The 27,275-nt window shown below is 44.3% G+C and overlaps 1 protein-coding gene across 7 annotated transcripts in view; it reads left to right on the forward strand.

The window, feature by feature from the left end:
* The first annotated feature begins 12,559 nt into the window (after positions 1-12,559).
* LOC106043905 (polypeptide N-acetylgalactosaminyltransferase 13) overlaps positions 12,560-27,275 on the forward strand; it is a 122,325-nt gene continuing 107,609 nt past the window's right edge. Inside the window, exons 1-4 of one of the 7 annotated variants that reach the window (XM_066999164.1) lie at positions 12,787-14,445; positions 14,825-15,113; positions 23,031-23,130; positions 23,798-24,045. In XM_066999164.1, coding sequence (XP_066855265.1) covers positions 23,904-24,045 — 142 coding nt within the window. In that variant the 5' untranslated portion in view covers positions 12,787-14,445; positions 14,825-15,113; positions 23,031-23,130; positions 23,798-23,903. The other 6 variants (XM_048081000.2, XM_066999165.1, XM_048081002.2 and 3 more) reach the window with 6 other exon arrangements.

The raw sequence follows: 27,275 nt of genomic DNA on the forward strand, positions 1-27,275 counted from the left end.
GGCAAGAAAAAGTCTTTTCTCCTTTACTATTTTCCCACATCAGTTAGGAACAGGCCATGGAGCCAGCTGGTAGGACTCAGTTCACTTAAGGACAAAAACCGAGAAGCCATAGAGAAGCCTAAGCCATTGATTTCCAGGACAATGTAGGCTCCTGCAAGGTCGTGTACTTTCTGATACAGTGGGATGTAGAGATTCCTGAGATGACGTAGCTCCAGATAGATCTATACGACAAGCTAAAATGCTCACATTTCTGCTAGGACTTTTGCATGGAGCCACACAATGGACAGGCACTTTGTCATGCGTTGCAGACATAGCACAGGACAGTAAGTGCTCTTAGTCATTTTGCAAGAATTTAGGCTTCACATGGACTGCCTACTAAAATTGCTACTTGGCTTGGAAGTTATGTGAAGATTTTTTTTTATTATTTTTTCATTTGAATACAGAAATAAGGATACTAGTGTAGACTGAAATAAGCTTGTAATTACTTGAATTAAGCAGAGGTCTTGGAAAGTTAATACTCAAGCAGGGTATGCTACGACATTATGAATACACTGTAGGGTATCACGTTAATGATCGTTGTTTTTGACTTAGTCCAGAACAGTACCATTCAACTGTACTGCAGTAGTTCAAGCTGTAAATGAGGGGAAAATCGAGTCACTCGATAGTCACGCGCTGTAGTTAATGTTTGTTTTCTTTATATTGCATTCTTCTTATTTTAAGGAAAATATCTGTAAAATGTGAAAAAGAACACAGCAGTCACTATTACTGTATTACCATTTTAAGACACATTTTTAATTCGCCTTTATCTCCTTGTTCCTTTTCCAGCAAGGGACCAAAAGCAATGGCAATGACAATGGTTTCCTTCAATAGCACAGTATGTTGAAGAATCTTTTTTTTTCCCCTTTTTTTTTTTCTTTTCAAAGTCATCTCAGGTTACGTACACTTAATGGAATGTATCTACTCATGTCTTCACCTTAGAGTGAATTATACATATTTCTACCGGACATCTATGGGTTTGTCCTTTATTCCTAGTTTTTTATTTCATCAGTAACTCGCTGTCAATTTTGACATCCACTAGCTTGAACTGGTTTTGCTCAGGGATACCACACTGAAGAGGTTTTCAGAAGGTCTCCAGGAAAGTAGATTCTGCTAGGCTTAGTGTCTAGAACATTTTATTGAAAAATGTTTTATTGAAAGCCTACTGTTCCTTGAAAAATGTGGATGACATCAGTTTGCTTTGCTTGTCATCTCCTTTCTTTATACAGGGTGAGCAGGTTTGCCGTCCTTTTTTGCAAGAGACTGAAAATAAGAATTGAAAACATGTTGTAATATATGTACTTTTGCACTGTTATGTTAGCTCTAAGTGGTTTTGGACCCACCATAAACAATGAAATCCCAGTGGCAGCTTCATTGGTGTAAGCCTACACATGCTATTCTAGAACAACATGCAGTTTCAAGTAGCTTTTACAGAATGTGTGAATCTAACAATACAAATAATCTAGAGCAATGGTACCACACCAAGTGTCATGCCTGTGGGAGAACAGGAATCTAATTCTAAAACCTTACTTTGCACTTTTAACTCAAGAGAAAATCCATAACGTTAACTCCATGCCTGCTGACAGATAAAGTTTCAACAAAGTCTTTGAAGTCTTGAGGGAAGGGGAGGGTTTATGTCGAGGTCTCATGAATTCAGTCTTGTTTGTTTCTTGACCTGGCTCCTCGATGTGGCCCAAACCTGCAATGAGAAAGAAGGAGCAGTGCCGCGAAGCTCCTGAGCTCTGAGGGTAAGGATCCCAGGTTAAAAGCTTCCCGGGGCACCTACGCTGCTGGGAGAGCTTCTGTCAGTTAGAAGACGAGTTTAAGTGGAGGATGAGGGAGGATTTCTTGGCTCTGAAATCATGCAGTCATGAGAGTAAGACAGGGATAGCAGGAATAAAATGTAGATATTACTGGCAACTCATGCAGACGCAAAGGAGAAAACTGGATGAGGACATGAAGAAAAGAGAAAAACCTGGATGCTCCCTCCTACTGCGGTGTGATCTTGTAACGAGGATCTAATTCCGGACCCAAGCTAAAAGAAAATGTTTAATGGTCAGGGAAATAAAACACAAACAAAACTCAAAGAGTACTGGAATAATTTTATTTAAAATCAATTTATGTTCCAAGTGATAACTATTTATCAGAGAGATGAAATATGGAAATCAAAGGTACCGTACATGATATAAAGTTTCCCTTCCCAAAATAAGGCAAAGCAAAGGAAAACAAAACAAAACAGCACTGAGAAAAAAGAGAGAAAATGCCAATAGTCTTCAAAGACTGGAAAAAGAAAAAGTACATTTATAAAGACATGGTGTGAAATGTTAGTCACAAAAATAAAACAAGGTGTGGTGTTTGTTTGTAGAAGTCTTCATAAATTTCTGTCATGATGTGCAATGTTCTTGTAATTGACAGCTTCTGGGGGGAGAAGAAGGGATTTGACAATAGGTTGCATATGATGAAAAGGCTTGCAAAAACAATGGGCAATAAAGTTTTAAATTATCTTTTAAATATTCAGAGACATTTGAGGGCATCGCCTTTGCTAGCAGTTTTATTTTGGTAAGCACAGAGTAATGAGATTGGATTGGGTTATTTTGTTTCTACATGTGTAAATGTCTCTGCTGTCTCCCCAAATTGACAAAAAGCATTAAAAATGCATAAATGATGTTACGGCTTTGTGGTAGGAAATCATATTTTGAATTCAGATGCAAACAGCATTCTTTCAAATCAGAACTGATCAACAAAAAGAACATGGCCAGGATTAATTGGCTGTAGTGGGAGTCTAATGACTGCAGGAAGGAAAATATTGACAGGGCTGATACCAGAGGAAAGAAAAAACCCCTTGAGATTCTGCAATGTCAGTGAAAAATAAAAAAAAGATTCATCTTAAAAAGAAGGAACGACTAGAATAAAAACAAAAGAAAACAGAACAAAAACAGCCTCAGTTTCATAGAGTATGATACCAGCAGCAGAAAGTCTACCTGGAGGATGTGAGTGAGCACGAGAGGCTGTTCCACAAAGCCCTCTTTTGCCACGAAACCCAATGAATCTGCAAAGTTTGGCTTGACTCCGCACCGGTGTGTCTCCCTCCTGGCAGAACGCATTCCCCAGAATTACAGTAGCTTTTGCTGGTGCTCAGAGGTGGCAGCTGAAAGCAGCCTGGCACTTGCCCTATATTCTGTTTCTGTATCATTTTAACTACATAAATCAGGAAATGGGAGCAGTTAGAAGTACCCAAGGTATACACCTATGGATATTGCAAGTATTAAGTCTCTGGTTTCAAACTCTCCAAAGTATTGCTCATAAGGAAAAATGTGTAAACAATTTCTATTCTGCTTTATGTTCACATAGAATAATTTCAAATGGTGTCAGTACATTGAAACACTTCTCTGATTTTAATTAATTGATGAATAGGAAGAAAAAGTCTCAAAATTTTGGTTGTAAATAATGCCCCCTGTTTTGTAAGAACTTAATTTGAAAGATTTTCCCATTCAGCAGTAGAGCACTCATAGTTCTAATAGATAGTCTGAAATAAATAAGCTTAGAATTGGGCAGCTGTTCCCAAATTAGCACTGTCACAGAACTTGACTTCTAATCCTTTTCTTATGCAGACTCAAGATTTACTTCAACCCACAAAACTCCACTATACTTGAAATTTAACTCATTCTTAGCTATGTGCTCCTTCAGCATGAGTGACTGCATGCAAAACCACGTTGTTCTTTTCAGGGTACACAGAGATGCAGGAGAAAGCCAAACCATTTCCTCTGGTGAAGTTACAAGCCCTAACTGAGTTAGGAAAAAGTTGATGGTGGATAGCAGCCTCTCTGGATCTGCCATGCGTGAAGTGTTGACAGCAGCGCTGAACCAGGCGATTGAGTCACTTCCAGGCGTGGACGTCACTTGGAGGCTGACTACAGCACAGCAGATGCTCTCCCAAGGTGTGGGTGGCATTTTCCCACCACAAGAAAGATTTCAATGAACTGCATGGTTTCAGATGGATGTGTATAATGCCTCGCAAAATTAAACCAAATGTGAATGCATTTCTTTTTTTACATGGGAAATTCTGCAAGCAATATAAATGACATTTGGGTTCTGCCTTGAGAAAACATTTGGAAGGAGTATTTACAAAGGGAAATCTAGTTTCTCCTTTCACAGTGCACTTCATTTTTTACAAGTAATATTTCTGTTATTGTTGTAGGTGCCAAGGTCAAAACCCTCTTTATTTAAATGGAGTAAATGCAAATGTGCTGTGAGACACCAAGTTTACACCACAATGGGTAATGACTGTTCATTTATTTGTAAGAAAGAACATTTGCGGTTTATTTTTGAGCCAAAAAGATTGTTGGCCGTTATTACACGTATGAAAATGTGGTATCTCATTTAAAATGTGGCAGCAGCTACTGACAGAAGCAAAACTAACCCCCAGAAAACACTGTAGATAGAATAACTGTTTTCGAAATATGAATGAGGTCACACTTGGATGTGATCTATGTGTTATTAAAATCAAAGATTTCCCTAGGCAGAAAGCCATTAAGCCTGAGTTAACGCCATAAATATCTAACAGCTACTTCAGGTGGATAATTCTGATTAAAATACTGCTGTAGCTTTCTCAAATCACACTCCATGAATACAGGTCTGGAAATTAGGAATACGATGTTGAGCAGTTACCCTCTTGCTTATAGACGTGACAGGGGAGAGTTTGCCCGGAGCGCCATTAGGTGCTTGGTGGTAGGGCTCTGGCAGGGTCAGTGGGTGCCAGGGGTGCCTCTGGCACGGCCTCGGCTCAGTGGCTGCGGTGCCTGCACAGGATGCGAGGATTTGGATTTAATTTCCTCCTCTGCCTCACAGAACTTCAACCTGCAGCTCCCATTCCCGGGAGAGCTGGGGAGACTGCTGGCTAATGAGGCAGGAAGGAAATTTCTCTCAGTCCACCCTATTAAAGCCGTATCACTTTGTACAGAATCATTAAGTATTAATTGGGCCAGAAAGAAGGTAGAGGGATGCTGTGGATAGCTGAGTCCTAAGCCTGCTCCAGCCAGTGTTTAATTTTCTCCTATCAAGCTGCCTTTCGAGCAGGGTCTGGCCACAGGCCTGCCTGCTTGCAGCGGTACGAAATTAATTACCATCCCTTGCTGGTGTGCCTGGGGACGTGGGGTGCAGCACGGGGACAGCCAGCCTCACACCTCCTGAGCAGGCCATTTCTGAGGGCATGGGGCCGGGCAAGCAGGGATGTCTGCAGAAAGTCGGCTCTGGTGGCCTGCAGGCCTTGCTCGTCTGCATGGAGGTCACACCTGGGAGACCAGGCCTATCAGTTCAGGCCTCCCCGCGCAGGGCTGATAATTATTTACAGGTTTTCCACAGCCCCCATGGATGATTTGTGCGCTGCCCCACTGGGTTGAAAGGAGGCAGCCAGCGTCTGTGCCCTGTTTTGTGTGACATCGAGCTGAAAAGAGGTGCTCAGAAGTCTGCTGGAGCCAACAGAGCGGGGCCCTCTGGCAGCATCAGCCTCGACCACCTCCCAGTCCCAGCAGGTATTTATCTCCCCACAGCTCACTTTGTAAGCAGCGAGTACATCTGGACTACCCTTTGGCTCACAAAGGATGGGGGATCTTGATTTTAAAAAGAAAAGCCATTCTGCGTGCCCTTACGGCTTACAAATATGCAATCACACAGGTGGAAGGAAAATGAGAACACTCAGGCGGAGAGCTACATCTAAGCAGTGCCACCTCAAAGGAAGACAAACTTCCTCGCTCGCTGCCAAGGGAGCAGCTCAGACGTGCCCCGGTGTGCCAGCCCCCCTTCCCCTGGGTGAATCAGTTCTCTTGTGGCCTACGGGCTGCTTCAAGCATGACCCGCACGTAGCTGGATCAAACTCCCATTATCTTTTCATGTTTTCTAATTCAAGACTGCCATTTCTATACTGTTTTACTTTAATTTCAAGAACTCTAACCTCGTTGGTGAAGCACTATTTTTCCTCCGAGTTGAGACCAAGAAGACGGTAATCTCTCTGATCGATGCCTCTGAGGTTTCCAAGATAACGTGCTGAAATCCCAAAGGCAGTTTTATGGGGTGAATTCAAGATGCTTCCTATTTCTAATAAGAAAGCTATGTGATTTCCAATGTTCATAGTGTTGTTTCTACGTACGGTTTTGAAGTACAATTTGCAATTCACACGGATAGAGATTGGAAGCACAGATTAAGAAAAAAAATGAGAGGATAACGCTAATAACAGAAATTTTAGCTTTAAAAAAGGAGATCATTTGAAGGGGAAAAATAAATTGTGTTGTAGGAAGACAAGAAGAGGGTCAAAGAAAATTGAATTTTACTAAAATGATGTCTTCATTTATCATGTAAGTTTTACTAAGCGAAGCCAGAGAAATGATATTAGACGTGACCAAAATTGTTTCTGAGCTTTTGCAAGGTGACAGAGCCTTATAAAGTCTCTGATTGTGTAAAATGTTACGAATATCAAAAGCAAGTACTCCAAATATGGAAATTTCATGCACTTCTTGACAGAGGACCAGATCTTGTCCTGCATAATGGAACAACTATTGAGCTAGTGCAGTTCTGTGACCCAAGGGGCTACGATTGCCCCTGTGGTCCTCCAACAGAGGCAGTGCTTGGCACACCTTATACCACCTGGTATACCATACACTGATTTTTGAGGTTCTTTGCCATGAATTTAGGACTTGGAGGAAGGCTCCTTAAGTCTTCATCCATGTTAGAACATTGAACTTGCTTGGGACCATTCTTTGGCAATGAGAACAACCGGCATGGGATGGCCTCTTCCTCACAGATGAATAGGCAATCCAGTTTTAGCACCTGTGTGCAGATGCAGAAACGTCCCTTAGAATTTAATTTACTTGGTTTCTGGGACCAGGGACGCCTCACAATTAAGCACTCTGTTAAGGACTCAGTTGCGTTGATATAGTCACTATACTGGTGACACAGAAGTGAAAACATCCTGTATGACATAACCAGATCAGTCTGTCTTCTAGGCAGTGATTTGTTTCCTAAAGTAAATCAGAATGACTAACCAAACTTCTCTCTACCCTAGGAAGGTAAAACTTATCACCTGGAAAAAAATAATAATCATAAGTTAAGCGTCCCCTCCCCTCCCAAATGAGTTTTCTTAGCTTAATTGACTTAAAGTATTTTTATGCCCTTTCTGTTTTTAACAACTAGTCAAAATTAAATCACTTCTGGCCTAAAATTAATGGTAAGTCACAGGTAATGAAAAATCTGTACTTCAGACACTCCCACAATGGATGAAAGAGCTTCACTCAGAAGGGTATAGAAGTAATAAACTTGTAATAAATGTCAGAAAGATGTGAGCCCTTTATTGGAAAAAAAACTCATGTACTGCTTTTAACAACCAAACCTGTCAGTTATATAAATGATAATGTGCATTGAGGGAAAGTAAGCTATAAATCCCTTATTTCTGAAATGAAATTTCATCAAACATGAAGAAATAGGTTGATGACAAAATTAATTCTCTGTAATGCCAAATATAGATGCATCTGGATAACAGTGTTTTGAATTCGGAGCAAAAAGGGTTTTCCCAAATATTTTCCTGCCTCATAAAAGCTTTGCATCCAAAAGTGCCCCTGTCCTTTTGATCATTCTCACCTGAAACTGTGGACAATTTTGCAATATTATCTTTACCACCATGAGCAGGTATTGAGCAGAGGCTTGAGTGCCAGTTGCAGGATGCACACAGTCAAACAACAGCAGGCTGCTGCATTCAAGGGAACCATGAGCAGAAATGCTCTTTACCACCTCCAGCACAGGCTGGTTCAATGAGTAAATGCAGACCTCAGGCTTCTGGCTTCTCACTGGACCTGAAACAGATTTCACTGAGTTCACTGAGAGCTGAGATTCTTCCTGGGCCCACAGCTGGAGACAGAGACTCCCATTCGCTGCATAGGTTTAGGTTTGGTTTTATAGATGGTTCCCAGCTTTACTGATCTTACTCTTCCATTCAAATTTGAAGCAGACTGAAGCATTTAAATAACAAGCAAAACGTGGAGTGGTATTAATGCTAATGCCCTGACATCCCTTCAATTATCAGAGAAATGTATTTTATTCTTCAATTTAACACACGAGTAAACAAACAACAACAACAAAAAACAGAAGCAGAGGTAAAGTGATTCTAGAAAGACAGGACAACCTGTAGTAGCCTGAGGTTTACCCTTTATAAATAAGGAAGGCAAGACACAGGCAGTTACTAAGATGTGAAAAAAAAAAAAGGAAAAAAAAAAGGAAATTAAATCACAAAGCCCAGATGACATTTGTCTAAGAGTCTCGAGGAAAGTGAAGTCTGAAGTAACTGAACTACTGCCAAATGTATGTAATTTATCATTACACACACCTACTATATCAGATGAGTGGACTAAGTGTCATATCCTGCTTTAAAAAAGCTCTAAGATTTGTGTTCAGGACATAAAGAGAGTACAGGGCATGAAGTATTTAAATGCAAGGGTATTTCAACCTTCTCATACAGGGCAGGAAAATTTATCTCAAAGGTCATCCAATTTCTTTTCAAATGGTAAAACCAGGCTGTGTCGTTGTAAAGGAAATCTCTGTCAGAGGAGGTATGGGATTAACTGATGCATTAGCTGTGATTGCTTTAATATTATAAATGATACTTCATGGGTTTGATGAATAGTTACATTTGGTTTACCTGCGGTTCTGCATTTGAAAAGATAATATAGAGAAAGCAATAAAATTGAGTAAGTAGAACAGTATAGGGCTGCTATTACCTAAAAATAATAAATGAATTACACTGAAAGGCAGTATACATGCAATAACTGTCAGTCGGTTATCTATCAGCCCATTTGATTTCTATTAGGTGGCAGGAAAGACTTCTATATTTTGTGTAATTATTGATGTAAAATTCAGACGAAAATGAATTGGCTTCTTCCTTCAGCTTTGTTTTCCTTTCTGCATAAGACCATACACAAGTCAAAGGGATCTGTGCCAGGAAATAAATATACATATTTTTTTTTTTCTCCAGCCTCACCTGCCAGAAAAAAAAGGTTACCTTCTGGCATGACAGATTGGTTAGAAGGTCACGGTAGATATCCCAGTGGAGCTAGGGATACATTTTTTGGCACAACATCATATATACATTTTAAGTAATGCAACACAATATTTAAAAGTACTTGCCAAGAAAACACACTGGTTTTATTTAAGTGCTATTCAATTCCAGCCCGTTCAAGCTTAGCAGTCGTGAACTTAAGCAGGTCTCGACCCACTGGTAAGCAGGCTGACAGGGATGCTGCTAGTGTACCTGGAAAGCAAAGGGATGTTCTGTATCTCTGTTTTCTCTGGGAGGGAAAAAGAAAAGTTCTAGTAGGAGAAAAAAAAAGTACAGGGAGAGATGATTATCTGTGAGGATGTGGTGCAGCTTCTGTATGTAACTGAGGAGATCTGCACTATCCTACTGCCTCTAAAGACTAAGGAAGAGACCGAAGCATCTGAGATCACAGATATCATAAAAAGTGTATCAGAGATGACTGCCCACCATTTTTCAAAATACTAGAATGGAAGACCACCCAACAAGAATATTAAGCAGCCACTACAAAACTAATGTGGAGAATTTGAGGTACTTTTAATATAAAATGTATAATTAATTTTGGAACTCTGTGGCTCAAGATGTTGTTGAAACCAGAAGTCAAAAGAGATTAAAATAGGTATTAAAATAAATTCACAGAGTTTCTATAAATGTATGTTAAATTCAATGGACAGAATGCAGCCCCCACACTGGAAACTCCACACTTCTAATTGCTGGAAACACAGATTGCTGAGAGAAGTAATCTTTTACTTTATGCTACTTTATGATTTCTCTATTTCTTATACTGCTTTCCAAGCATCCATTCTAGATCACTGCCTTTGATTCAGTCACGTATGTCCATTCTTATGTTATGTGTCCTTTACCGTTACATATTAGGTATTGTGGATTATTTTCCCCTCAAAAAATGGAATTCTGTTTGTCATGGTTACCAGCATACAGCTCACCCACAGTAAATTATAAAACAGATGCTTCCGTGTAAACACCGCACTGTTACACAAGCCACACATGTAAAGTTTGCATACCTAATCTTGCATGTTTTATTCATTCCTCTACCTCCACAGCTTTATTTTGCATTCTTAAATTGTGAGGAATATGTCACTCTAAAAAGGACAGTACTGCTATATAACGCTATCCAATGCAGGTTTGGAGAAAGAAGTCTTTGCTTGGCTTTACGTATCATTTGGCCACGATATACCGAAGGATAAGAGAAACAATAATCAGTGACAAACTAGACAGGTTACTGCAGAACCACCGACAGGACTGAAGCAGAGTTGCTCAATATGCACCACCTTCACTGAAATCACCTAGACTTCTGAGTTGTCGAGGCCTTTAAAGGAGGGACAAGGACAATGGAAAAGGCAGGAGAAGTCTTGCTACGCACACATGAAATAACCACTACTATGGAGGAAAAAATAAGGTATAAAAACTTTTTGACATGGAAAGTGTCTTTCATACACTAGTTTAGAAATCTGTGCCGTTGCATTGTCAGGAGCTTGTTGAAAGTAAGTATCTTAGTAACATTTGGAGATTCGCGATTTTCATGAATAAAGATAGCAGATGTCTATTATATGAACTAAAAAGAAAATTATAGTGAAAAGTGAACGTTTCTGCTCTCTGACAGTGCATGGCAACTAGTTAGGTGGAGAAAACAGTCCTTCTGTGAGACAGAACTGCTCAGGAGTATTTTTATGTTGCTCTTTCAAACAGGTGGCGTTGCCTAGAATCTAACATGGCGCTGGGACGGAGTGAGTAATGCACACTCAATTTTGTTGTTTATTTTTTATTTATTACTTTTCAGGGGGAGTATTGTTTTAGCCTGTTGACCCAGTACTAAGAAGGATGCCAAACTCTGGGGGTTGTTATTTTCTCCTACTATGTTGATTCGCTTCTTCCTACTTGGAACAAACGTCCTAATACTAGTATTAAAAATGAACAGAGAATACTTTGCACTTACACAGGCAACGTCCATTTCTGCATCTCAACATACTTTACGGAAAGCAATTAATGCTTACAACACCCACGTGAGGTTAGAGATAAGAAAGCTGCAATGCAGAGGAATTGACTTGCTCAGCCTCAGAGAAGCACAGAACCATGGATTTCAAGTCTCGCACTCTAACCACTAGACTAAGTTGTCTACTTCGTTATACTAAGTCTATATTAGGAATAATTTAATACTTTGGAGGCTCTGTATCACATACTCTGAACTGACTTTGTACCTCCATAGAGAAGTAAAAAAACTCTGAGCAATCCTTCTGTATGTTTTGAGAAGAGAAACAAAGACCATCAAGCTATTTATTTAATGTTATTTTAGAACATATTGAAAAATGCTTCTACTATTTTGTTCTGAGTGCAAGCAATACAAAGTGTTAAGAGGTTTCTCATTACAAAGCAGCTAGTCTATGCAGTCAGTTCTCAATGTCAGAAAAGATGTTATGCAAGTGACTATATAAACTGTTGCAAGTCGAGACTTTTTCACCTTGCTCTGGTGCTGCTGAGTCTGATGGTGCACTGGTAGGAGGATGGAGGAGGCACTGCCACGAACTCACTGCCGAAACAAGGAGCCTCCTGGAGCCCTCACCTTCCACCCACTGAGAATACGAGTGCCTATCTGTGCAACCCTTACCTGGCTGTAAATGTAAGCAGGAGGGTCTGGCTTTGTGTTGCTTTCCTTTTCTAATGAGTGAGATTTTCTTACGAAATCAACAGTGCTTCAGCCTAAGCGAAAAACATTTTGACACAAGAGGTAGGGCCTCCAAGATCGGTGGGTGACGCTGTGAAAAAACATTGGATCAGCAGGCAGAGGCTCTTTGGGTGAGGTGGCAGAAACCTCCTTTGAATTTTGCCACAAGAATGGTGACGTACATCTACTTCAGGGCATGTGTTTCAACAATAATTGATATATTTTTTCCCCTCAATGGAGAAATACAACGTTTTGAAGGGTAGCTGAAACTTGCTGCAGGGTCTGGCAGCCAGGGCTGGGACGCGGGGCAGGAACACCCTCGCTTAGCAGGCGCTGGGAGCTTTCCCCACACACTGGGAACTGTAGAGAGCAAGAACAAGAGTGCCAGTCACTTTTAATAACCTGCAACAAGGGAGGGTTGGTTACACTAGCTCACAGCTTCCGCCAGGAGCAGCGAGGCTCCCCGTGAGGTGCTGAGGGCTCCCCGCTGAGGGAACACCTCAGGGCGGCACGAGCGGGCCCCTCGGCACCCGGCGGCCTGCAGCACAACCGCTTGGTGCCGTTAACACCGCGGCGGGCCGGGGGGCCGCGCCCGTTCCCGTCACCGCAGCCCTCCAGCACCGCCGAGCTCCCGGCGGTCTCGGGGAGGCTCGGCCGAGCCGTGCCGGGCCGTGCCAGGCCAAGTATCGCGGGAGCCGGGCGCTGCCGCAGCCGTTGGGCGGCGCCACGGCGGGGAGGCGGTGGCGGAGCGGAGCCCGGCCCAGCCCGGCCCAGCCCAGCCGAGCCGAGCCCAGCCCAGCGCAGGGCAGGGCAGCCCCGGCCGCGCTCCGGGCCGCTGCTCCCGGCGCTCCCGTGCCGGCGCCATGCGGAGGAGGAGGGCGGCGGCGGCGGCCCCGGGCGGGCGGCGGCGCTGCTGAGCGCAGGTGAGCGGGGCGGGACGGGGCGGGACGGGGCTGCCGCCGAGGGGCCATCCCCGCCGCCAGCGGCGACTTGCCGTGCGTGGCAGCCGGTGCCGGGGGGTCCCCGCAGCCGGCGGAGCCCTCCCGGGGCTGGGGCTCCGGGCGGCGCTGCGCCGGCTGGGCTGGGCTACGTCCCGGTGTGGGTGCGCGGCTGTCTCCCCCGATAATCTCCGCTTCTGGAAACGGGGGGCCGGGAGAGAGAGGACCCGAGCGCCTCCGGGAGACCCGAGCGGGGTTTAGGGCAGACGCGGAGCAGCGCCGTGGGCTGCGGGATCCGCGAGGGGGTCTCGGGGTGCGGAGCTCCGGGTGCGGTGCGGGGCCGCTCCCGTGCCCAGCGCCGGCAGCGGGGCTGGGGCCGGGCACGGCTGGGCTGGGGCCGGGCTCTGCCCTTCAGAGCATCCTGAAGTTGGGGTGCCGGCCGCGTGCCCGGGGGTCAGCCTAAAAACTTCTCCCGGGCTCACGGAAAACGCAGGTGGCTTCCTCAGGATAAAAATACCGGCGGTGAAGGGAGCTCCCTGCCGGAGCCGCCGCCGCTTCTCCGCCGCTGCAAAACGGCGGCGGGCTGAGTAATTTGTCTGGGTGCTTCTGGGCGCCTGGGAGCAGCGAGGGGAGGGATGGGCGAGGGGACGGGACGCGCTGGGCATTGCGCCCAGCAGGGCGAGTGTTATTCGCACTGCTCGGCGGCTCCCACACTTTGTGAAAGCAGGCGAGGCCTTCAATCTTGTCTTGGTTTGCGCTGGTTCTTCACATAGACTTTAACAGTTCCCTGTGCTGTGCCCAGGGTTAACAGCGCCCGATTGCCGGTGGTCGCGATGCTCTGCGGTGGTCCCTAAAGCTGTGCCAGGGTGCAGGGGCTAACGAGGGCAGTTATAATTGCGATTTAACTGGCAGGCTGGTACTTCAGGTAGTGCTTTAGGTGGGCTCGTTACTACAGATGCTGTAGGATTTTTTTTTTTCATTAAGAAGTAGTTACGGCTAGCTTTAAACTGAGAGCGTAATACAGCATAAATCTGGCTTCCCCTGGGATCTCTTCTGTGAGGTCTGGAAGCGATTTCTTCGCTGGAGCAGAGCTCTGAGGAACAAGCCCTGCAGTGCCTTCCTGTCGCTGCGCCCGTACGTGCGGCTGGTGCTTGCGACTCGCGGACGATGAGTGCGCGTTACCGTGAGGCGCCGAGGCTGGAGGAGTCGGGTGGAAAGCCAGCCTGGCAGCCTCCTCTTCGGCTGCGGGCGAGCTGTAAGAAAATACGAGCATAAACAGCTTCGCCTTTCAGGCACAAATCAAGAACGAAGGGGAGGACGACATAGCCCTGTATGGTCTGGGGATTTATGTCTGTTAACTCCCGCCTCCCCCTCCAAAAAAAACCAAAATGATTCTCCCTAAGCATTTCGGAAGAAAAGAGGTGGCGTATCTGTTCCCATCATCCATACCCCAAGAACCCTCCTACTAGGGAAGAATAAGTTGTAAAAGCGTTCCTCACCAGCTGCAGCAAAGCTGATGACCACTTTATATTTTAGAATCAGACTGCGTTACTTTCCTCGTAGCGTTAAGCACAGTTGCTTTGGGTTGAGGCAAAATATAGCAGAGCGCTACCTGACGCCTCTGTCGGATGACAGAAAAATTAAGGCCAAGGAAGAAAAGCAGAAATGCTTGGAAATAAGAAACTCGGAAACCTTGTCATATTCTTCTGTGTAAGGTAAGTAACAATTCTAGTGTTTTTTTGTGACGTTAGCAGATGCATTCAAGAAAATACTTTTCCTGAAGGTATGTGAGTCACATTTATGAACGTAGGAAATACTGAATAAAAATTATATACAGTGTAGTGAGATCTGTGTGCTTTTGGCATGCCTGTTTTTCTTCAAAAACTTAGAGATTAAGAAAGAATTAGTATGTACTCGACTACTTTTTGATGATTCAGTTTCAAGTTAGAGTGAGTATGATGTGAAATATCTAGGTTGTCAAAAACGGCCTTTTTAGTGTTCACAAACTTTGCTATTTCAAGGCCGTTTTGTGGGATCGGAAACAGTGACAGAGTTCGGATTTCTCAGCATTTTAAAGGGGTTTCTTTGGCTCAGGTACGCAGAAAAAAGAGCGGCCGGGCCGCTCTCATCACCAAGCAGGGAAGAGCGCACCTTCAGCTGGCGCAGCTGCAAACGCTCCTTGGCAGCCACGTCCTCCAGGTTCGTGTGAGCAGGGATCCTGCCGCTGCTGTCTGCTCAGCTCATCTTCTGGGTCGAGTCGGCGGCCGCTGCCGAGCGCTGTGCGCCGGTGCTGAGTCGGTCACTGCCCTTTCTGGCAGCGCTCGGTGAGAAGCCAGCCTTACGAACAGCACTCCTGCAGGAGACCGTCTTACGGAAGGCACCGGTAGGTTTTTTGTTGGTTGGTTGTTTTTTAAGTGATGCTGGTTTCAGGGGTTTAAAGTTTTGGGCTTGTGGTTCTGTCTTTACTCGCAGAAATGTCTTTGCCCGTTGAATGAGTGGGGTTGGTGCAACACAAGTGTTTAGCTGTTTTTTCGGTCTTACTCTGATGTTGATGACGAATGTGCCAGCATGGGTTGTTGCGGCCAGGGCAGCTGGTTCCGCATCTCCGTGGGACACGTCGTGTTGGCGCTGGCGAGCCACACGTTTGTCAGGAGATCCTCCGGTGCTCGGGCTGTGTTCTTCCTTGGGTGCTTGGCACATAAGCTTTGCCTGGTTGGTGTCTGACTTGCTCCAGCATTTTATTCGTGTTTGAAGGGCTAGAAAGCTGGTTCTGGGTGGTGTCTGCCAAGCCGTCAGTACCACTCAAGTACTTGTTACTTGTGATTTCAGTGGTGTGTGTGGGAGAGCACCCACCATCTGAAAACAAACAGAGCTGGTGGGGTTCCCGTGTCCGTTAGCTGCGACAAGGCCACGCAGCGGCCTGCAGGGTCACCGCGCCTGTCGCCTGCCAGGGCAGGGTGGAGAGCGGGCTGGGGAGGCTTCGCCTCCAGCTGCCGAGGCGAGGAGAAGCCCTGCAGGCCGGTGACCGAGGTCTGCTCGCGTGTTTGTAGCCATCGCTGGATGGCTGCACCTCGGGGATGGCAGGAGGGGAAGGAGCCGGAGGGGGACTTGGCATTTCCAATCTGTTACAGCACCTGGGATTGTCTTCTGATACTTGGGTATCGGGTTTGTCCCCATATTCTTTTAGGGTCAGTATTTCAGTTGGGTTTACATATTTTGTGCTTCTTGCCAACAGGTCTGTAGAAACAGTCTGCTGTAGTACAAGGCCGGTGTGTGAAGGCATGGGCTGAAGGCAAGGGAATTATTTACAAATTCGACATCCTTTACAGGCTAAGTGGCTTACAGTGAGGCTGCTCTGAACACAAAAAGCTTTTTTTTTTTGGTCTAGATATTGGGGATCCAAGACATGTGTTGCTTTGAGGCATTGATTCTGTGAAAAACTGGTGCCAGGCACATTGCTCAACTCCGGTCGGAACAAAGCAGCATGAAATAGAGTAGACTTTTATTACTAAGAAGTTTGGTTAGATGAATTAATAAGTCTTTTCCACTTTAATTTCAGAGCCATGGAAATGCTTTTTAAAATGAAGAATAGGTCTATTTTTAAATGTCAAGCTGCCTATTTCAGGAGAGGAGAGAGGGGGAGAAGCTAATTCTTAAGACACAAAACACTTGATAGCTCCACTAGATGCACCAGATGTTTTTTTTCTTACTAAATGTGAAAGAGCTTCCTGTATCGATCTCAGGGATTGACGGTTTGAATATTGTAAGTTCTTCAGGTAACTATACATGAATTAATAAACCTCTTATGGTATTTGATGATGATTCACGCTTTTTTGGAGAGTATAGTATGTATTTAGGTTTGGTTCAATCAATGTTAAGTCAGCTTTTTTCGTAGGTGAAATTTGTTTTAAATATATTTATTTAAAATGAAGGCATGTCTCGGAAAAATAGGGTGGCAATCCTTAGTCATTTTTAAAGCAAGCTTGCTTCTTCATTTTAAATGATAATTACTCACGTAGCAACTCTGAAAAATGTAATTTGTAATGCAATGTAGCACATATGGCATCGAAACTTAAGCAGTGGACTTCAGCTTGTTGGATCTAACTTTGTGATGCCGCGGTCCTAGCACGCATGGATGCAGTTCTGTTTATATAGAGCCTGTCCCTTCACGCTGGCCGGCTGCCATTTGGTGCAGCACTGCCTACGTTGCACTCTGATTCTGCAGCAGAGGTTGACAAAAATCTTTCTGTGCCAAATCTCTCTGCTTCCCGTGCTTAAATATCGTTGTTGCCTGTCTCTCCTCCTGCAGCTTCAGTGAATCGCAGGAAAGCTACGGGAAGCATCGCGTTCGTTCTTTGGTTTGTCAGAGGTGAGGACTGGGAACTCCAGATTTCAGATGAAGTGGACTCTGGTCTGTTCTCCTTAGAACAAAGGACAAACAAAAAGGACATTTGTGATCACTCCTACTTCTTCTGGAGAATTTCCTCCAGCAAACTTCTTCCCGAGTACTCTTCAGCTGACCTACCCGTCTTTTGCAGAAGCCAGATCCAAACGGATCTGGTAGAGCAGGCGTGTGCTGTAGATCAGCTTTGGAAGGTTGAAACGTGGCTTTCCTGGAGGCTTTATGGGCGCTTTCACTACTGAGTAGCTTCTGTTTTTAACAATCATTCTGCCCCTATCACAAACTCAGCTTTTGTTAATATAACCCTCATTTGAGTGCCAAATGTTGCATTATAGCAAGGATTTTGTCCAAAGCAGTGACTTAATGTTTCTGAATTGGCCAGTTCATAAAGTGGTCTGCTGGTCTCATGTGCTGTACTCTCGCGGTCAGTATCACAACAATAGCTATGGGCATCTGAGTTTTCTGTTTCTTAGCCTCTAGCCTAAATTCCTTCAGTAAGTATGAGGGGAGCATTTGAAAGGCTGTGAACTGAACTGCTTGCTAACATATAGAGATGTCAAACAGAATAAGTTTCAGTGCTGACTGAGGCGGTAAAGTTGCATATGTTAAAAGAATGGTCTGTGTGACAGATAATAGATTCACTGGAAAATGCAGTGTGCCTCGGTTAAATAATGAAAAGGCAGGAAATTACCACCTGAGTCATAACATACTGTAACTCCATCCACTTGCTCGCCTTTCTAAAGCACCTGTGATCTGAAGGTTGTACGCAGCCATTGGTGTGTACCCCCAGAGGTCAGCCAGGCCGTTTTCTGTTCCCCCATGCCCCAATACCGTGTTTTCCCCCTCAATATTTTCAGTTTAAAGGGGTGTAAAGGAAGTGAGTAGGAGGGATTCTGCTTGTAGTATGATGCTGTGCAGTTATTGGGGACGTAGTCTATATGGAAATGCGTAGCTTTATCCGACACTGCTTAATGAAATCTATGCTATAAAACACCCAGACAAATAGCAGATTATCAGGAATAGGCATTTCCGATTTTGCTTTGCAGCTGTGAGGCATTGCACCTGCAATACGTGCTGCTTAATGGCAGCAGCAAGAGCCGGGATGCGATGCAGAGACACAGCTCTGCCTGTCCTCCCCCGAGAAGGCAAATTGCTGCGGGTACCGCTGGGGCTGTGCCTCTGCTGCTCTCGGCGTCGTACCCATTAAAGCTTTCCTCGTCTGTGGCGAAACTCGGGTGCCTGCCAAGCAGGAGATGGAAGCGGGGCTCCCTTTTCTGTCCCCGTGAGGTGTCGGTGGGACTTTGGGGTGCTTCGTTGTTCCCCTCGGTGCTGCCCAGAGCTCCCCCCGCTGCCAGCCTGGCATGGCTCTGCCACAGATGGGGCCGCGTGTGGCAAAGGGGGGTGTGCTCAGTGTCCCCCTCGTGCCCAGAACGCGGTCCTAGGGCACGTGGCAGGTTTGGCTGTGGTTTCACCGGGCTCCGGCTCCTGCAGGCACTTCATTAAGCTTTGACTGCCGCCATCGGGAACGGCGTCGACTTGGAAAAACGGCATTCATCTCCATTTCTGATTGCATGCCATGAGGGGTTGTTTCTGAACCAAACAGTGGCTTTCACTGTAGCAATAACTTCCAGTTTGCATCCCTTCTTAGCTAAGCGTCTGCAAGTTGGTTCAGAAGTCGTTAGTCAGCGTAGGCATTGCTGTGAGCCCGGGTGGCTAACGGGGGCTTCGCAGAGGTTGGAGGCTCCAGGGCTGGGAGTTCGGGCTGAAGTTCTGATACCAGTGCTGGTACTGATCTGTGAGGTGTAATCTCAGCTCTAGGATTACATCCAGAGTGTAGGTGGGCTCTAGGTCTCTACTGGCTTAATAGGAAAAGCACAGTTAAAAGTGCTGAGTGATAAATTGGGCGATTCTTCTGATTTTCTTTGGAGGAACTTCTGTAAGCAGTTTGTTTCTGTCTTGCCCAAGGATTAGGACATTTAATTCATATGCAGCTGTAAGAGTGGTGGTAGATTAAGAGGCCATTCAAGGATGTACTCATACTGATTTACAGTTACTGGCCATTTGAAAATGTACGGGGATAAAGCTCCATTAATTTTGTTCTGAATAAAACAATTTTGCATGCAGTCCTTGAAGAGCTGCTGCCTTGGACTTGCTCTTAGTCCCACTGCTGTGTTGCCACAATTAGTGTCTTAGGTCCACACCTGAGCCTGAAATCACTGCAAATCACGCTGATAAAGTGTGAAAACAAAAAGCAGTCAGAGGAAACCATTGGGCTGTGAAATAGAAGGATGCTTCTGAAAGGCACCCAGATGAAGGTAATCAACAGGCATGTTACAGAAAGCTACTTCCAGTGCTGCAAAAGGTGTTCATACAGTGCTGCGAAAAGTGCTGCCGTGGGGAGGCCACGGAGGGAGCCCCCCAAAGGAGACCATGGGGCCGGTCCTTTTTTTTTTTATCATCGGCAGGAACGTACTGGCTCAAGAGATGGTTGTGGGTGTAGTCAGTGTGCTGGTGTGGGCTGCATGTCCAGCCTTGGAGGGGGTGAGCATCGCCAGGGAGCAAAGCTGGTGGGGGCTGCTCAAAGCCCTGGCCCTGGGAACGCTCCCCTTGTTTCTAAAGAAAGGATCGGTTTTCATCATTTTTTTAAAAATCTTGCAGAAATACCATGGAACTAAATTAAAAGCTGCTTAGGCAACTGCATGGAGTAGTGATGAATGCCGTAGCTGTGAGTCCCCGAGGAAATTAAACGTTCCTCGTTCCGAGCGTGGCTCGGCTGTGTGAAATAAATGGGGCACGGGGCTGTGCGGTGACGTGTGGGGAGAAATGCTGAAGCGCTGCTTCCTTCTGTGGATGGGACCTGCTGCGTGTGCCGAGTGAGAGTGGGCTCTGCGGAGGGGTCTCTTTAGTGCCTGAGAAAGAGAGCCACCAAACCACAAATTGCCTCGAATTCTGCCAGTTTTTCAGAGCCTGAATTTGCACCCTGCGTAACATTCTCTTACCACAGCATTTTATTGTGGCAGTTTTAGGAAAGCCTGGCAATGCACATGACTTCTAAATTTGCATACCGTTTTCTATTTTAAAGCCCTGTTTTTATTGCTTACAGCACTGCCAAACTGCAGTTTTTTTTGGGGCAGGGATTTCCCTTGCTTTGTTGCTGCGAGATACTGTTTTTAAATCGGCTTTATTCTTAAAGTGGTAGCTGAAAAGCCCAGCACGTTCACCTTCCTCCTTCTCCTGAAACCTCATCGCTTTGTATTTTAGTAAAAAACAAACAAAAAGAACATATTATTTGGAGAGCTTCATTGTTTTTGAGGTTGGGAGGAGGGGCTGTGGGCCATAAGAATGGCTGAGATGGTGCGGAAAGGTCCCCCCGACCCAGTGAGCAGTGCCGGCCACGGGCACCCAACGTGCCAGGAGGGTGCCGGGCGTCCCCCGGACGGGGTTCTGGAAGGAGCCCGCTTGTTGGCGGCCCTGCTGCGTGCACGTCTGGGGACCTGCCTCCTGTTGCCCCGTAACAGCGTGTGGGTTTCTCTGTTTCCCCACCTTGGGTGCCTGAACTTCCCACGCTCTCTTCACGCGCAGTGTTTTATAGAAGCGTCCCGAGACCAGTGCGAGTGGTCTGGGCTTTGCATTTTATTTATTCATTTATTGCATTTTGTTACCTTCAGATTGCAGAAGGAAGAAGATTGCTCCTCTGTGCCAAACCAAGGGCTAGGCAAATATTTTCCTTCTAGTACTTTTCAGAAAAGCCATCTTAGCTGGTCAAAACAATCGTCAAATTACTGCCCGAGTGTGAGGTTCGGGTGAGGGGAAGAAATGTCCATCCTGAAACAGAGCTAAATGTAAATATATTCCAGTTACAAACTTCCATTTTATTAAAAAAAGTAATTTTGCCTGAAACTATGTATATTTTTTTCAAATTCAACTTGGGTGTTGAATTGAAAAACGATTCCATTAGCGTATCCTGGCCATTCATATGTATCCATTTGGAATTCAGTACAAATAGGTTTTTCTAAATATATTTTCTTAAAAAAAAAATAAAAATAATAATAATGAGCTTGGTGCTGGCTGGGCCCGCCAGGGAGCGGGACGGCCGCTCGGCCCTGCCGGCTGCGGGACGCGGCTGGTGCCAGAAGGCCTCAGGGAGAGCGGGCAGCCCCGATCCCACCGCGTGGGCCGCATCCTCCTGCGTCTGGGAGGGTGATCGGGGGCTCCCTCCTGCCCCAAGGCCCAGCTGCTGAATTTGAGGTCCAAAACGTCGGCCTCATGTGCGCGGCTGGCCCATGGTCAGGCCTCCTGGGGGTGCAGGCGACTGGGATGGCGTGGACTGTTGAGCCGAAGGAACTGCGGGTGGCTTTCCGTGGGCAGTGAAATCGCCACTTAATGTCTTCCCGAAAACCAATATTTATAGGGCACGAGGAGTGGAAGTCGTGGTTCTCCGCCCCTGGTAATCCTCACTTCTTAGCGGAGCGATTTTTGGCTGGGTCAATGGTTGGAAGGTGAGGACAGAGGCCTCTCGCACAGGCGGCGCGGCGCCACCCCGCAGCCAGGCGCCGTGCCGGTGCAGGATCGGAGTTACCCGGCCTTCGCTGCACCTCCAGGTCAACGCAGGTTTCAATTTTTTTGAAGAAATAATTTTTTTAAATCAAAACGTTAATGCTTTTTTTTAAAAAAAAGTTGTCATTGCTGTTAACATTAGAATAGCTTGTTGCCCTGCCTTTATTTGAGCCCCCGAAACCTGCACGGCTAGCAGTGCTGTAGCGGACTGCGGTGGTTCTTGTACAGATTATTTGTTTAAAAACCACACAGCACTGGGAACGGAAGATTTTTCCAATCATCTCTCTACGACTGCTATACTTCTGAGGTTTACTCAGTTATATTAAAACAGGAATTGATGAAGAAAAAATTTCTTCTGTATTATTAAGTGCCTGGGGAGGAAGTGCCTTTGTATCTCAGCTGGTGCTGAACAAGTAACTATTCTACTCAGGGCTACAAAAGCCAATTACAGCCACCATGGTGATGCAGGCTGCGTGGGGAGGGTTAACACTTCTGCTATTTTCTCCTCTTTTCTTCTAATAAAGATCAGTGTTAATTTGGTTTTTTTCTTTGCCATTTTCTTCCTGTCATTAAACTGTTCCTGTTGGCTGGTGGGAACGTGAATTGTGCTAACCTAAAACAAGTATTCCACAGCCCTTGAAATTTTAAATCAACTGGCTGGGAATCATTTCGGTGAGGAAAAGAGCTATTGGCTGCATTTACATTTAAGACAGATGAAAAACTTTATTGACTATTGCATAATAAAATAGCACTTAAAGAATAATTTGAAAAACTGTATTGTTCACTCTCTTCCATCTCGTTTGTTCAAATGAATTGCAACTAAAATGTAATTTAAACTTCTTATAAAATATTTTGGAACTATTTAAAATGAAAATGACCCCTTAGGGAAGCTCCCTTAGCACTGTTCTTCCTGCGTTGAGCAGGGGGGAGAGCTCGGTGTGGTGTCTGTGGTCCTCTCACGTCTCCCCGTGTGCGGCAGGCGTCTGTGGCTGTGTGCTGTGGGGCGATGGCTCTGGAAGGGACAGACGCCGATTCACCGTACGTAACGTGGGATTCACCATACGTAACACGGCAAGGGGAGCAAAGCTGGGCCGGGAGCGAGTCGTTAAACCAGGCGATCTGCCCCTTGGGGTACAGCTGGATGGAGAAACTTAGTTTGTTATAATTATCCCCCCCCACCCAAACTAAGATAGAAAAGTGTTATATATAAAATGAAGCTTTGTTAAGATAGGTAGGTTAAAATGTGGGCAAAACTTATGAGAGCTTTCTTCATAAGCGCCTTGTTTCTATTCTAGAAAAGGCAGTCAAGTGGTAAGGATGCCTTCTGTTTGTGTTTTACAGGCACCTGGAAGGGTATCCGGTGGTTCGGGGCTGAGGCAGCGCTTTGGGAACACGGCCGAAGCAGAACTCCCACTCTTGACGTGGAATGCAGTTTATAATGGTAAGAGTAAAGTGTTTAAATATACCCTCAACATAACTTCGTAAAGTAGAGACTAAATATAGAGACCCTCACACTTAGCTTTTGTTGACCAAACTTTATACAAGAGCCTAAACATGTAGATGGGTAAGTGCCATATTCTCTGGCAGGTATTTTTGGTGGTAAGGCTGTGTGCAATTTTTTTTTTAATGCAAGATTAAAAAAAAAGAAAGCTTCTAGTCTTCAGAGAACTTATTTAAAGTAGCATTATAAACTCTTTCTTTGAGGAAAAAGGAAACTTCTGTTCTTTGTGTAAACGTCTAATGTTCAGCAAAATGATGGATATTGGTTAGCACAATCTGTTACCACTACTTTGGCCTTTTGTATGCTCTTTACTAAAATTTGTTACATTGCATTAGAATGATTATATATATCATTAGAATGATTAAAGTATTGTGCTTCTAAATGCAGGCATGTATGGAGACTACCTGTGAAGTATGAGAGTTTAAAAGGTTGCTGTTCATGGGGAGATGGTAGAAAGGCTTTAGCTTGTGTTGGAAAACAGAAAGTACCTGCGTATACGGAAAGAAACAAATACGTGATATGAAAGTGCAGTGTTAAGATGTGTTTTTTTCAATTCAGACTGTGTGTACTTGTTAGCTAAATATGACCTGTTTTCTTTTAATTGCAGTGGGATGCCTGTCTCTGCTTTCCTGTTGGATTTTAACTGCGGGAGTTGATACATCTCAGCAACTGCAGTCTTTCTTTAGCATTTTAGCTAGCGACAAAGGAAAGCAATGAGGAGATTTGTTTACTGCAAGGTGGTTCTAGCCACTTCTCTCATGTGGGTACTTGTGGACGTCTTTTTACTTTTATACTTCAGTGAATGTAATAAGTGTGATGACAAGAAAGAGAGGTCTCTGCTGCCTGCTCTGAGGGGTAAGTGCCAAGTCTGAGATATCTCTGAAGGTCATAGATATATTTTTTAATTATTTGGCCCCATATTATTCTCTGTACTTTCTAAATTGTTTTTCCAATTCAAACAGAGAAAATACCAGGATCTGCAGTACTTTGTTTTATTTTCAGATATCTTAGTATCTGACCTTTTGCTGTAATGAAGGCTGAGTCTTGTATGTTTTTTCAGCAAAAACAATATAAAATGTCTGATACGTAGTAGAAAAAAAAGTAATTACATTAAGTTCCTTTTTTATATCAAGATCATTTTTTAAACAGAAGGCATTCGACCTACAAAAAGAGTTGATGTTCTGTGATTCCTTTTTCATTTGTGAAAGGTACTTACCTGTAAGCTTGCTTTTAAACTCTTATTATTATTTTTGAAGTATTCGTTGGGATTTCTTCAATCAATTACACTTTCTGAAATGTCTGTAATTGGTTGACCTTTTCACTATTTAATTGGATGATTTGTGAAGAAAAATATTTAATATTAAAACAATAAATTTTATTTGAACATTATCAACTTCTGAAAAAGTAAATCTAGGTTATCTAGGTTAAAAACAAACAAACAAAAAAAAAAAACCTACAGCCCTGGCATATGCCACTGCCACCACCACTCAAATTTAAATTGGAATTGGAGAATTTAAGTTTTTAATTGGAATCTGGAACTAAGTATGAATTTACCCTTTGTACACTTTTGGGTTGGCAAAATGTTATGCAATACTGGACTTTTCATTTTAAAGTACTCTGTTCCTTGGGCTACTTGAAATGATGCTTTTGCATTGAATTTCCTGAATTCCCCGTTGTGTGCTGGTTAGAATCTCCGTGTGAAAACCTCATCTCTGTGTACGAGGAGCACTGCTGCCACTTGCTCTCAGCTTTGAGAAACAAATTATTTTGAATATATAATCTTTCTACTTGAAAGCCTGGTAAATGCAGTATTGAATCTGATGCTATACTTTGCATATTGTTCTGTGATCCCTGAAGAACACTTTGATTATAGTACTGTCTGCAAAATTATGACGGTGTATGCAATATGAAGACATGGAACAATTTTATTGGAAATTGATTGCGTGTTTCTTTTTGTCATATTACTGAAATGGGAAAAAAGTTTATCTGATCAAAAATTAAGGATAAAATAGTTTTTTTGTTGTTTTTTTTTTTTTTTAAATAACAAAAGCTAGTACTGTCGAGTTTAAAACTGTATCCTTGACTGATTCCTATACTCTGGTGCCAAGTGGAGTTAGATTGCAATTTCAGTAAACCAGAATTGCTGAACGTTCTCACTTAAAAGCTTTAGGGTTTAGGAAAACATTGTTTAGTAGATAAGGGCTGTTAATTCACCAAAGACTTTCATAAATAATTGCAACAAAACCACCTGTTGTCATTGGCAGTCGTAGCTGAAGGCTTGGAAACAGTATGAAGGTTGGGGTGTTGTGTATTAGAATAACCACCGTTTTGAAGTACTGTGCAGACAGCTCCAAACCTGTGTGGTTTTGAGTAAAGCTTGGATTCCAGTCCCCTCAATCCAGACTTAGCTTATCTGACTTGTGGTTTTATTCAGTGCCCTAAATATTTTTGCTGTAATACATAGTGATATCTATTCCCACGCCAGTGAATGTTTTGAAAATAAAATGACATCAGAGCTGTGTTTTGCTTTGTTATGGAGATCTTGCAAAAATTTATTTGTTTCTGCTGAAATTGTGTGTTCTGGTGGAGCAATTGCAAAAGTTCATGATAGCATTTCTAGCTTCCCATCCAACAGGCTACTAAATTTCCTTTACTGTAAGCCTCATGAGCTATTATGGTAGAAATTAAGTGTATCACTTCTTATTTTTTTTCTTCTGTAAAGTACCTGCTTCTGTACCATCATCTTTGTTTTAGATTGGCAAATATACTATTTATAACTCTGAGGATATAGATTATCTGTGAACATAAAAAGCAACATAATTACAGTATTTAAGTACATAAGAATATTTTATATATATATATATATAAAGACAACAATAGTCAACATACTGATAAAAATTTAAATGGGCCATGGTAATCCAGTATTTGAAGTCACTCTTATGATTAGAGAGGAAAGATTCTGCTTACACAAAATGTGTTTAGAGGTAAAAGAGGTAAACTTTCCATGCCTTTTTAGTCATAATTACTGCGTTGTAAATGATTCATAAAGACAACTTCAGTGTAGATGTAAAATGTAGGCAGTCTCAGTTCGTAGACTGGGACGCAGCTGTCAGAAATCCCCTCTGATGTCTCGCCGCACGTCTCTGAGCATACAAGTGGTACGTACAGGAGCTGGGTGTTACAAGAGCGAGCTGTCGCCGCATTGGGTTGGTGGCATTGGTTAACGACTTGCAAGCGTTGTCCTAATTAACCTGGAGCTGGCTTTCGGTCAAGTCGTCTTTACTTGCATCTATTTTTGTATCACGATCGAAGGAAACAACACGTACGTCTTAAGCTTACTTCCTGCTTAAGAAGAAAATTAATACTGGACAGCCTTTCAGCAGTCCCTGCGTATACCAGTGGCATGTGCAGAAACTTGTGAAATGTCCTGTCGGTAGGTGAGCAGTGCTGCTTCCCCGCAGCGTAGGCTCTGCACCCAGAGGGGCGGGTTCTTCCTTTGCTGCTTGCTCCTTACTTTTCTGTGTAGGCGGCTGAACATACTTCGTGGTGCTTGATGCACCGTTGTTTGTGCAACGTCGTCACCTCCTCAGGATTTATCAGACAGCAGTAAGTTCCCAGGACATGCATCAGAGCTGGAAGCCTTTCCACGAGCAGCCCTCCCTCCCCGTTCCCAGAGCTGCCTTGGGTCCTGCAGCCAGCTGCACGAGAGCCTGGAGACCGCCCTGCGAACTCAAGGCTTAGCGTGAATGGCAGGAGATTCAGTTCTGACCATAGCTAAATAACTTCAGGATAGCTCTAGGAGAGGTACGGGTTTTCTGGTGAGCATCACGTTAAGGGGAAGCTGGGTCTGGCCTCTCCCCAGCCTGAAGCAGAATGAGGCAGCCAGCGCGCAGTGTGCTGGAAGGGGACAGGGCAGCGCTGAGCATGCTCGTGCTATGAATAACAATTCTAGTTCAAATGATTTTTTATGGGCAGCTCCGTGGTGGTGAGGTGTGTGTTGTTGTGATTTTATTTATTTTTGCAACAGGTGAAGTGGCAGAGATGGGCGGAAAGGTAGCTGGCTCGAGGATGAGATTGCAAATGCT

The sequence above is a fragment of the Anser cygnoides genome, chromosome 6, assembly GCF_040182565.1.
Source record: "Anser cygnoides isolate HZ-2024a breed goose chromosome 6, Taihu_goose_T2T_genome, whole genome shotgun sequence".
NCBI classification, from domain to species: domain Eukaryota; kingdom Metazoa; phylum Chordata; class Aves; order Anseriformes; family Anatidae; genus Anser; species Anser cygnoides.